This window comes from Habropoda laboriosa, unplaced genomic scaffold (assembly GCF_001263275.1).
Source record: "Habropoda laboriosa isolate 0110345459 unplaced genomic scaffold, ASM126327v1 scaffold28, whole genome shotgun sequence".
Classification (NCBI taxonomy): domain Eukaryota; kingdom Metazoa; phylum Arthropoda; class Insecta; order Hymenoptera; family Apidae; genus Habropoda; species Habropoda laboriosa.
This window is the reverse complement of record NW_017100174.1, coordinates 805,444-817,882: the sequence shown is the minus strand read 5'-3', so window position 1 is coordinate 817,882 and position 12,439 is coordinate 805,444. Positions and strand designations below refer to the sequence as shown.

The window sequence follows — 12,439 nt, the reverse complement described above, 5'->3', positions numbered from 1 at the left end:
TATTCGCCTTGGCGCCTCTAAATCCCGACAAATTAACACACTGTCAACCGAATGAGATATACACTCGAGTAGATATCTCTAAAGAATTTTAGAAAGATAGACGGCGAGAGTTACCGATGTATTCCGAAAATTAACAACGTGAACTTTGAAAATAGTTTATTGTATTTACCGAAAAGTAATGTGGAGAAACATTTTTTAGAATGATATGAGAAAATGAAATGTTATTTACTGTGAATAATATCGTGGAAAATGGTAGATTGACCCCAATGGTTGGCAAACTGTTAACTCGGTCAATATCGTTGTGTCTCGTTGTATGTAAACGGAACGGTGTTTATGGTCGCTTTGTTTGAAAGACGCTTTCCGCGGTGTTTCACGCAAATTCTTCGCGAACACTTTGTACGCTGACAATAACGCGATAGCGTTGTTGGATATTTGCTGAGTATACACTGATGATGCGTTCATGCATGAAGTATGAATTTTATAAACGGTAGATATCGAAAAATACGAATGATTAAGATCGTTCCCTTAGTAGAAATTATCCACGATTTGCGCGGCGTTACCGAGGTAGCATTACAAACGGACGTTTTCATGAAACCAATCGTCAACAAGAAGAGTTTTCAAGTGCGTTTCAGCAGATGAACGCCTTTTCCCCCCTCTGTTAAACCCAAAAGTATATCGTCGATATTTTGACATGAATAAAATGTTTGCTTTTCATTCATAAATTGCTAAATTACCGATTAATCATTACCGTAAAAATTCAGTGAAATAAGAGTATACAAAAGCAGCGGGAAAACATGTGTAATACGAGGGCACATAGATTGGGAACTTCGAAGCAGATATGAAAAAAATTGCGGTGAAATTTATAGATGGCAATAGTTGCACAAACGCGGAAACGATAAACTGACAGTTCAGGGAAATTTTATAATTAACAAAAAAGATTTCTATTTCTTAAAAGTTAAGGTTTCCATCATGTCAAAATGTCTTATTCGCGATCTATTACTTTGAGTATAATTATACACATGCTACGAATATAAGTGACTGTAGAAGGAATGTTATTCTGATTGAACTGTGCAGTATTGACGAATTGGATTATGTTTGTTCGCAACGTAAAAGAATCATAAAAAGAATTTTGGTTTATTAATAAAGAAAATTTTGTTAAAAATAATGCGTCATCAATAATGTTGTTCCTTAAGAAATTATTTATAGTAGATAAGAGATCAAATTTTAACTATTGTTGATTATCCAAGAATATTGATATTTTTAAGATTATGCAGAGTTATTTCTCTATACATTGTAACAGTACTTACGTTAATTATGAAAACAATAACTGGTATGGACACATCAGAATCGAAGTCATGATCACATAAAATTACTTCAATTACTTTATTAACATTATATATGATCTATCAAATAATATTCATATACGATGTTTCTTAACATTAATACTAACGTATAATTTGGAATTGTTTTTCCTTCGCATTATTAGGCTACTCAATTCTTTTCCATGTTTAAGACTGGTGAAATCTGGTTACAAGACGATTAAAATCATTTTCGTATAGTTTTCCCAAAATTGTACATAAAACACAATACCTTGATTCGTATAAAAAGCCCGCTTCTGTATTCAATAACGCTGCACAATCGAAATTAATTATCTACATAAATTACAAACAGACACATTATTTGGGTAAAGTTTAACGTATTATTCAACAAAGCTTACGTGGTACAAACTATAACCGTGGATAATTCGTGGTTATAGCGGGCTGTATTAAATTGTTTAATCAATTTTCTTGTTATTTTTCCTTTTTTTAATACTACCATGGATGGCCACCATACCTGTTTTCTCTATCCCCTTATAACCGAATATTGGACTACAAGTTAGTACAGTTATTGATCGGTAGTGTCATCGGCATTAAAAAGATGAAATCAATATTAAAAAAATCGTTTTAATATCGACGACACTTAAATAGCGTACAATATGCATAGGTCACAAGTAAGATAATACACATTACCATCTGTATAATACCTATACAGGTGTCATTTGAGTAAGAATAATACATTTCATCTGCATAACAATAATTCTACAGAAAAACGCGCTTTAATATGAAAGAAGTATTTTAATATAGTGTCGTGTTGGGGTCAATTGATGCTTAGAGTACAACGGGAGAGAGCAAGTGTAGCCGATTTACTGTAATTTTTAATAACATAGAAACGTACACTCTTAATTATTAAACACATTTATATATTGAGAAATTAATATCTTGCAAAACTACATGCTATATCGATTAAACAAACCAAAATAGTTTACGTAATATCTTGTGTGATATTTGAAAGTATTTAGGATTTATCAAAATGATCGCACTGCATTAAACTGACGTATACAGTCATAATTACTAATGATACTTGTGATTATATGTTGTGAATATATCTTCTATATTCCTTGGTCGCTGCAATTTCTCACTTTTTTAACGCTACCTGGTTTCTCCTTTATAAATACTCTAAGCCATTATGAACTGCATACTCCTTATAATTATTATTTCTGTGGCCTATCTTGATTAGCAAAATAGTTTGTCGCATTAGGGAAACGTAAAGGGTCTGGAAAATCTGGTGTACCATATCTGTGGGGATTCAAGCAATCTCTGATTGCTTGACCAAATGCACGTCTAACACCGGGATCGACAGCTACCGCGACTGCAGCACCTTCAACTTCCTCGACACCGGCTCGAGTTACTCCTTCTCTTACTAAACGTTCCATAGATGCCGCTATTTCTGAATGATTGGGAGTAGGACTAACTAACAATCGTGGCTTTTGCTGTTCGATAAGTTTACGCCTCTTAGTAGGCAGTGTACCTAAATAAGCATCGCTAAATGTAGCTACACCACCATTTGTCATACCCTGCATTTGTAATTGGCGCCGTTGCCTTACTCCATCTCGAGCAATTATTGGTACCCAATCCTAAAACGAGCAATTTTTTATGCTATTGTTGCCTATAATACAAATTCATATATCTACATAAATATCTACTTACTGAAGGTAGTGCTTCATGACCTGGGAACGTTTGTGGAATTTCTTCTCTATCTTCTGGTAGAGAAGATGCTTCAAAAGTTGTTCTTTCTTCTACAACTTCTGTGTCCATAGGCTATAATACATATTTAATTATTAAATTTATGTAACTTATTAAATTTCCACGGAAATATATATATGTAACTTGCCTCCGCTTCAGACTGCGCTTGTTGTGAAGATTGATGCGTTGGAGCCGAAGGCACCGTTGATGCTTGAGAAGGTGCATCCTTGTACACTAGAAGTGGAAGAATTTCTGAATCTGGAAGTTGTGTGTAGTGCAAACTGAAACTACGAAACTGAGAAACAAATAAGCTCATCATGCTCCGTTGTAGTGCAGGATCAAGATCATCCAATACTTCACTCTATATAACGAGTAAAATCGATTATTAGAACACAAGACATGTGTATCATTTATTAGGTCATTTACAATATGTAGCATACCATGAAACGAGCTGCAGCAAGTTCTAATTCTGCTTGACCACCACGAATGGAATATCGAAGTATTGTACATAATTGTCTAGCTGTAATATACACAATATTAAGAATTTCTTGTCCGAATCTAGCATCATCAATGTCTGAAACAAATGATAAGTTATAGTAACTTTGATTAAGATAAAAATTAAACTTGTGAACAATATACAAGAATACCATTATTAAACAAGTGTTGTAATATATCTTTGATATGACGACGAAGTAAACCTCCCACAGTGGCATACAGATCCACACGAGAACTGCTTCTGCTATGAATATCTTCTTCTGTGTTGAAAAAGTTTTCGAAACGTCTCAACTGTGATATCAATCGTTCTGTAGCTTGTTCCTGAAGTACTTCAGGTGCAATGTTTGGAAAAGATTGTTGGAAAAATTCTTGTAATGGTTTTCTAAGATAAGAAATTGGTTCCCACTGGCCGAATCGTAATCTTATTAAACCTTCCAACGTTATATTTTGCAACTAAAAAATTATTTAAAAAGAAGAAAATATTTCGCTTAAGCTTAAAATAAACATTACATACGTAAATTATACAGAAATATTTTTTAATTACCACTAGATTAAATAAATTCACGAGGAAATTTGCTTCAGTCTCTGTATTTTCAGTGGAAAAGAGAGTTGAGATTTGAAAACCTCTACGTTCTAATTCTTCTGCAAGTGTTAAATCACTTCCAATTGAAATACCTCTACCTGCAAAACTTTGTTGCAATAAGTAGTCCAAAGTGTCATGTATTATATTCGTTTGTGACGTTGTTGATGCTGTAGTATTTGTAGAGCTGATATTGCTAGGTGCACTTGAAGTTGTAGCTAAAACATAATAATTTTTTACAATTTTCATATCATTTTTTGTTTGATAGTTATGTAAATTGTATACCTGTCTGTGCCTGAGTCAAAATGTCACTTGTGGGTGTTTGACTTGCTCGTGTTCCTTGTGACGTCGAAGTGACAGTACTAGAAGTTGTAGTCGACGTACGGCGAATATGATGTGAATTACAAGGAAGGAATGGATCAAAATCAAATGCTTGTCCTATACTCATCCCAACACCTAAAGGATGAGCCTGTTGATGAAATACATGTGGTCGTGATGTACTTCTAGTCTGCGTTGCTGTAGTAGGATGAGTAGAAACGTTGCTTCTGTAATAATACATAATGTGTAAATTAAAAGCAGTAAGAATTGATAGTACCATACAAAAAATTATAATATACACACCGCGCTTGTGTACTTTGTCCAGCGTTTGTATTTCCACTACTATCAATCGATGCAACAGTTTGCTGACCCATTGTTGGAGGATTTCGAGTTGTAATTGTTGTAGTAGTAATACCACCTTGTACCATGTAACCAGCAACAGCTTGCATCAAATTTCGTATGAAATCAGGTGCAGGAGCTGAACCCCAAGAAAATGGACCGCTAGAACCACCCACTCTTCCTAAAAGATCGATGAAACAATAATTATATGGATATACATTTAAGCAAGTTTAATATTGAAATTGTTAATGAGAACTTACCACTATTATTATTATTGTTGTTGTTATTATTATTATTTTCACCAGTTTGATTTTGTTCACTTCCTGAGGGAGCATCAATGTTACTTTCAGGACTGACTTCCATTAATACTTCAACGTTATTCGGCAAATTAAACACTGTACCTAGAGCATAAAATTAACTATGTTATCCAAATAATTTATTTCGTTAATCGTAAGAAAATTATTGCGCATACCAAAAGGAGATTGTGTTGGCTCTGGTTGTTGTTGTTGCTCAGCTTGTTGTTGAGTACTGGATTCAGATTCTTGTTGTTGATTTGTATCTTCAGTACTAGCTTCATTTGTATCTGATTGTGCCGGTGTACTTCCAGAGTCCCCATTCTCTTCGTTACCATTATTATTATTTGCATTTAGACCGCGTAAACTAATATGAGCCTAATAGAAACACAATATAAAATAATTTTATTACACATGGAACAGAATTGAAATACTATTAGTCACTCTTCCTCACCTCTACCTGAATTGGTATACCGGGCTGTAAAATAGCTGAATGTTGAATAATAATTGGTCTACATCGCAAATTTCTAGGCGGTTGCTGACTCATATCAACAATTATATCGCTCAAAGCATGGCAAGCATGAGACATATAATGTAAGCATTCGCTAACTCCATCCACAAATGTTTGGCTTTCTTCGACACGTCTTCCCTAAAGATTAATAGTTTTTCGTTTCAAACTATTTCAAATATGAAATCATTTATATCCGCACTATAGGTTTAAAAACATTATGTACTTACTCCTGGAGGTAATGAAGGATCGTCACGCATGAGCATAAGATAACGTTCTACGTGAGGTTGCAAACGAGTTTGAGTATCCAGTAAGATATCTAATAACTCTGCCAACTGTGGAGATCGTGGAAGTCTAAAAACAATAGCTTCATTAATTATGCAATATAATCTTTTACTATAAAACTATAAAATATGCATAAGAAGATCCTGACTGTTGCGATCGTCTATTAGACTGTCCATCAGTATTTGATGTGGACCCTTGTTGTTCAGGTTGCGGTGCTTGCGATGGCTGCGATGGTTGCGAAGGTTGCGATGGTCGAGATGGTTGCGATGGTTGCGATGGTCGAGATGGTTGTGATGGTTGTGGTGGTTGTGGTGGTTGTGATGATGGTGGTGGTGGTGGTGGTGGTGGTGGCGGCGGCTGCTGTTGAGCATCTGATTGATTCTCTTCATTAGTATCTGCTGCTGGCCTTGATTCAACACCGTCATCACTATTTCCTATTTTTATAATTTATAGTTATGTGTGTAATAATTGGTATAAAATATTTTAATTTGTGCTATTTGTTATGTACAAACCTCTAAGTAATGTTGCAATTGCAGCTGCAACAGCTCCTACTAATCTGACATCACGATTTATTCGATTTTCGTTATTACCGAAACTGTTAAGTAGTTCTACTTCTGCCTGTTGCACTATTTGACTTAAATACGGCCGATTATTTTCAGGTGCAGAAACATTGGTAGGACGAGATGGACTTTCAAGTCTATCCATAAGTCGATCTGCACGTTCAAGCATGTGTCTTGCAGCAATTAATCGACCATTTGATAAACTGTTGCTTAATTGAGGTACTGGCACTCCTATTAAGTAAAATAAAAAATGTATTGCAAAATATACTGTATGAAAAGTATGATATAAAGTGTTTAAGAAACACAATTTTTAAAATTAGGTTGTATTGTATGAAAATATTGATAATTGTACCATGACCTTCCACAATTTCAGCTGGTACTGACATTGCACCCAAATACATAGCATTGCCATGCATCTGAGTACGAGTAACTCTATAATGTGTTCTTGGTGGATTTTGCCACATTTGTGATCCATGATTCTGACCCTGACTTTGACCTCCATCATTTCCACGTTGACCATGTTGAGGTGGTGCACGTTGTACCAAATGTATAACCTTTCCATTAACATCTAAAATAAATATTTAAAATGAATATTTACATTATTAAAATGTTTCAATTTTATGTTCATAATTATAATATAATACAATATCCTTTACCATACTCATTTAATTTTTTCTCATCTTGAAGGACTCTACCACAATAGATAAGTCTTTGTGAATCTGCAGGTACAGCTACTGTCTCTGCTATATATTCTTTAAAGCCTCTAACTGTAATTTGCTATAAAAAAGAATCAATAACTATAATACTTTCTAAATACTTTATATTCATTAATTTATTTATAATCAGTTTGTGATTTTATTGATCCTATCTAACATATGCCAATACTTGGTAGAGATATGTTAAAATGTATCAACTATTTGCCAACATAATAAAATAAAAGTTTAAACGCATACTTTATTATAAACATTTCACATTAGTCAACATTATTACATCATGCATTACATTTTCAATTATTCCCTTTTAGTAATATTATACAATATGAATTGCATTAAAACAGTTATGGTGCAAAGAAAATATAATATTGTATAATGTTGTACTTATAAACATTATGCAAAACTGTATAAACCTAACACCACATATTAAAATTATCAAAAGACTAATGCACCAGGCAACTAATTATATGCTGCAGGAGTGACAAAACTGCAGAAATAACTTAAAAAGTGTAGCTTTTAAGAGTGAAAAAATAATAGCTTATATATTTAAAAAAATCATATTCATGGTAAGTGCTGGTTCTGGAATGTACAGCACTGTAAAAATAGTATGAGCAAGTAGATGAATAATCATGAGCGATACTTTTTGAGAATATAATATAATATAATGAACGATATCGTTAATCAAAAACATACAGGATAGGACTTCAATGTCCGAAAATGACAAAAAAATACTTACATCGTCCTCCAAAGAGAAAGCATGATTTTGTGAATCCAAGGTCTTCACCGTAAGGTCAATCATCGTTGATCGGCCTTAATTACTGCGATAGGACTAAAATTAAAAAAGATGAGCAATAGTATTAAAACGGAGGGTACGTAATGCAGAACCGTCTTCTACACTCACGCAAGCACGCAGATACAAGTCTGTAAACGACACTCGGTCAGTAGCTACTGCCGAGGCGAAATATTCGATATCTAAAAGGCGACAAAAAATTTGATCTTAACGCGAACGGATGAAAGAACATGAAGAAATTACGTAATTAAATTCTAGGATTTCGTTTTTATCGTGCAATCGTTATTTTAATGAACCCACCGATGAAATTTTACAGCGACGGCCGACACGACACACGTTATTTTACCCAGAATTCGCTTTACCAACGACAGTACGAGTGTTGCCAATACACCGGCTCAATTATTCCCTAGACAGAACATGATGCACAATTGAAAAGAATCGCTTTTCTGCAATACCCATGTATATCGAAGTTTTTTCAATGTCTGCTAGATGACGCTAGTAAAGTAAAGAAACGAGAAAATATGAATCGATTACTAGTTTCATCGATTTGAATTAGTGAATCGCGATTATTTCCGTGCAACATAAACTCCAATCGTCGAATATCATACTTACGCAATATAACAAGTAGAGAATTATGTGTCGATGATAGTAGTGGAGTTATGTATCAGTACGTAATATCAACAATCCCTAATAAACTTTCGACGCATTAAACTAATATCCAAATAAGATATACATATTTATACTGAATGATTTTACGTTATTCAAAAATAATCATTTCATTGCTAATAAAACTAGAATCTGAAGTACCGACGTTTATCTTTCACTTTATACGATTTAAAAGGCAACATTATACTATGAATCCTACGAATAGTACTCGAATTTAAATTTTAAATTTTTATCGCCTTTGTGAACGTGTACGTTTGAAGGTTAAAAAAGACGGTAATATTTCGCTATTCAAGCTGGTACAGATGGAAACTCTCGAATGCATTTTGATCTTACAAATAATTACTTACAAATTCATTCGCTTTGAATCATATCGTTCTTTAAGGTGTCGGGCTCCATGGAGCGCGAAGTCGAACCAGTGACAAACATCGAAACAACTGTATCGATCTGTACCAGTGACACGGATCGACGATGTTCCTCTCTGTTTCGTAGCGACATAGACGAGAGGATAATTCGAGCACTGCCAGCACCGGGTACATATCGAAAGCGAGGCATCGACTCGCCATGGACATCGCGTGATCCGTACGAAGATGAAAAAGAGAAGCAAGAAGACTCATGGCAGGCCGATCGCATTATTCAGATTAGGGCATCGACTGAGCCACGCGAGTATGCGAGTACACGCGTTTCTTTGTATGCGTATGCACGTGTATATACATACTTATATCGGTAGAAGATAATACGGCCGATCGTGCACCGCAGAAGAATGTTAATGGTGCTTCAGTTTTGTATGCAGGAAGTGACGGCGCGTCCCGTCTCATACCGTAGCGGGCCCCGGCGCCCCGGCGTCCGAGCAGAAAAAGGCCCAATAAGACCGATAGAACTGAAAAACCAAGAGATTCACCCGTTCCCGTGTCGGAGGAAGGAAAGAGAGATGCTCCTTTAAATCCCATCATAAACACACACAGCCAGGGGCTCTCAACGTTCCTGAAAAATGTACAATTTACGAGGATCTCACTGATTTTCACTCTAACTTTTGGTAGGTCTGGTATTTTCAATACAACTTCTGTTATACAGTTGAAAAATAGTAAAAAGTTGTGTAAAGGATCTAGATTGCTACAAAAATTAAGTCAAAGTACAAAGAAGAATAATACAAGAATAAAAGAGGTGAAAACATTGAGAGAAACTGTGTCCACTATCGTTTATAAGGATTTGTCCACTCGTTCTTTTCTTGCTGTATTCAAGTATGTGGTAAATTTTTCAAAAGAATTATTTTCACTTATAAAGATCATTAAAAGTGTTACATTGCATTTTTTAGAAATCCCCTGAAAAAAATTGCTCATTTTGAGTCACGTTTGAAAAGGACCGTTACATCGGTGCATGGTGAATCTTCTTGTCTATTCTTATCGATTACCGTACGGTCTGATCTGCTTGATAAAAATTAATCGAATATTTCTAAATTAATAGCAGGCGATTTATGTTACCTGACTATATGTAACGTATATATAGGTAGCAACGTGTATATATATATACATATATGATCAACGTTGATAACGTCTACTGTTATTAAGGATGACACATTGTCCGGTTTACCCAAGATAGGAGATATTTGGAGAATGAAGACCGCTGTATCAATGCAACGAGGGAAAAAGTAAGGGTTACATCTTGGCCCTATGGAACAAGAAATAGAGAGGCGCCAGCCAGAGTTGCAGCTTCGTAATGATGTAGCTATCTCGATTTAACATGCCTCGCAGTCTTGCCCGTTAGTACATACTTAACTTGCTTTAGTGGTGCGAGCTTTGCCGTTCTTGGCATAGCTTAGCTCGTTGCTCCGTTTCCCTTACTCTGAACAATAATGTCAGGATGAAATGAAAGCCAACCAAAGAAACTGGAAGAGAGAGAGAGAGAGAGAGAGAGAGAGAGAGAGAGAGAGAGAGTAGCATTGGTGATGTATGTAAAATGAAATGAGCAGAAAGAAAACGAAGAAATACAGGTAGAAGTACCGTGTACATATACATATATCTGAGATAATAATTCTTAGTAAGCGATCTAATTCTTAAAAACGAAGAAATACAGGTAGAAGTACCGTGTACATATACATATATCTGAGATAATAATTCTTAACAAACGTAACAAACGAACAAACGTAAATGTAAATTACTATCTATATGTTTAAAGGGAAGATCAGGCGGCAAGATCGACATTCGAATGGTATCGATGCATCTCAATACCAATTTCGATACCACCTCGACACGAGCGATCGTCAGCTACTGGACTACCTGTTTGATTAATAGTTACGTCGATTCATCGATCGTCGACTCTCGTACATATGTACAACACGTACATATGTACAACACGTACACATGTACAACACGTCCACGTACACACGCACGCACACACGTTCGTGAACGTAGCAAACATAGAAGACTGGTGGTGGCATGCTCCACATACTGGTTTCGAACGAATCCTCCCAAGAATTCGAAACGCCAACTTAGCTTTGACTATCTCGCGCTACCTTAATGCTTTTATGTCCTCTAAACTGCTGCTGGGTGCTGCCTCCTGCATTGCTCCTCTTTCTTCCTTTCCGTCGTTCCTCTTTCACGACGACGAAGAAAACGAGAAGTTCGCGTGCGTGTCTTGAAGCTATGCAACAGGGAGAGATCCAGGGAAGCCGGGCGGTAGGAGGGATAAACCAATACCGAGGCCGGTAGCGATGGAGTGCGTGACACGTCGAACCGTGCGTACGTGTGTGTTGGCGCCAGGCCGCATTCTCGCATTCGTTAACTAACACATCGAGTTTAGTCCCTCCGCAGCTCGTGCCTTCTTCTCCCTCACCGCCCTCCTTTCCCACCCTCCTCACCGCCCCCCCGGGTGATCCCTCGAGCACCACCTCCTCCCACCCCAACCCCCCGCGATATTAAGAGCGGTCACGGATCCCAAATTTGCCATCCGTAGGGAGGTGGGACACCGATTTGTCCTCGTCCCGTTTGCACGCCACCGGTACGTGGTAAGATGACCGGTTTCTACTGGTGCACATCGGCCGCCAATCGTGTTTCGGAACAAAGTGGTTCTCCAGAAGAGAATACATCCGTGTCCAGCTATCGAAACACATTGTGCCTCGACTGCCGATTATCATTGACGATATCGTAAACATCGTTTACAGCTCAATGTCGTGTCTCTGTGTTGATTGGATTTTGAGAAGCAGTTATGCATTTCATTCTGATATTAATTTGTAAAACATGGAACGTCACGTTTATTAATCGATGTACATACACACGCACACATGCACACAGACACACGAGTTCTCTTGATTGATTGCATTATGGATCTTCAGAAATATATATATACATACATACAAATATATATATATATATATAACGTACATAATATGTATGTACTGTCGTTTGTCTCTTTGTTGCTCAAGGCGAGATTCATTTAGCATGTTCGATAGATAGAGCACGATACTGTTGTAACATTCACGGGACATTAATGATATACGAAAGAAGAGAAGCGCGTGAGGGAATAAAGTGTCGTCTAAAGAGATCCCTTTCTTCTTTGTCGCGTTGTCAAGGAAACGCTCTATGACGACGGCGACGATGATTATGATGATGTTAACGATGCATCGTGTCAATGGAATTCATAGAGACTTAAACCGGTGAAAAATCGCGATACGATGTTGACGCGCGGTTCGTGGAGATACGACCCATCGGCGAGGTCGGTAATTAATCTGTATCAGTTTACAACGAACGAAAGAGAACGTCAAAAGAGCACTTACGATCATCGACGACCACCCCCACCATTTGCAATCAGTTATTCGAATTGGAAATCAATGAACG

At 36.5% G+C, this 12,439-nt stretch overlaps 1 protein-coding gene across 1 annotated transcript; it reads right to left on the bottom strand.

Annotated features, from left to right (window-relative positions):
* Positions 1–2,130: 2,130 nt before the first annotated feature.
* Positions 2,131–8,300, bottom strand: LOC108578705 (large proline-rich protein bag6-B-like). Its single transcript, XM_017942082.1, has 18 exons — positions 8,244–8,300; positions 7,890–7,982; positions 7,085–7,217; positions 6,793–7,008; positions 6,393–6,671; positions 6,029–6,314; positions 5,826–5,949; positions 5,542–5,736; positions 5,267–5,465; positions 5,055–5,195; positions 4,759–4,975; positions 4,423–4,682; positions 4,102–4,355; positions 3,710–4,010; positions 3,503–3,636; positions 3,211–3,423; positions 3,027–3,137; positions 2,131–2,953 (listed from the first exon to the last, which is right to left on the bottom strand). The coding sequence occupies exons 2-18, from the start codon at positions 7,950–7,952 to the stop codon at positions 2,531–2,533; spliced, it is 3,549 nt and encodes a 1,182-aa protein (XP_017797571.1). The 5' UTR covers positions 7,953–7,982; positions 8,244–8,300; the 3' UTR covers positions 2,131–2,530.
* Positions 8,301–12,439: the final 4,139 nt, after the last annotated feature.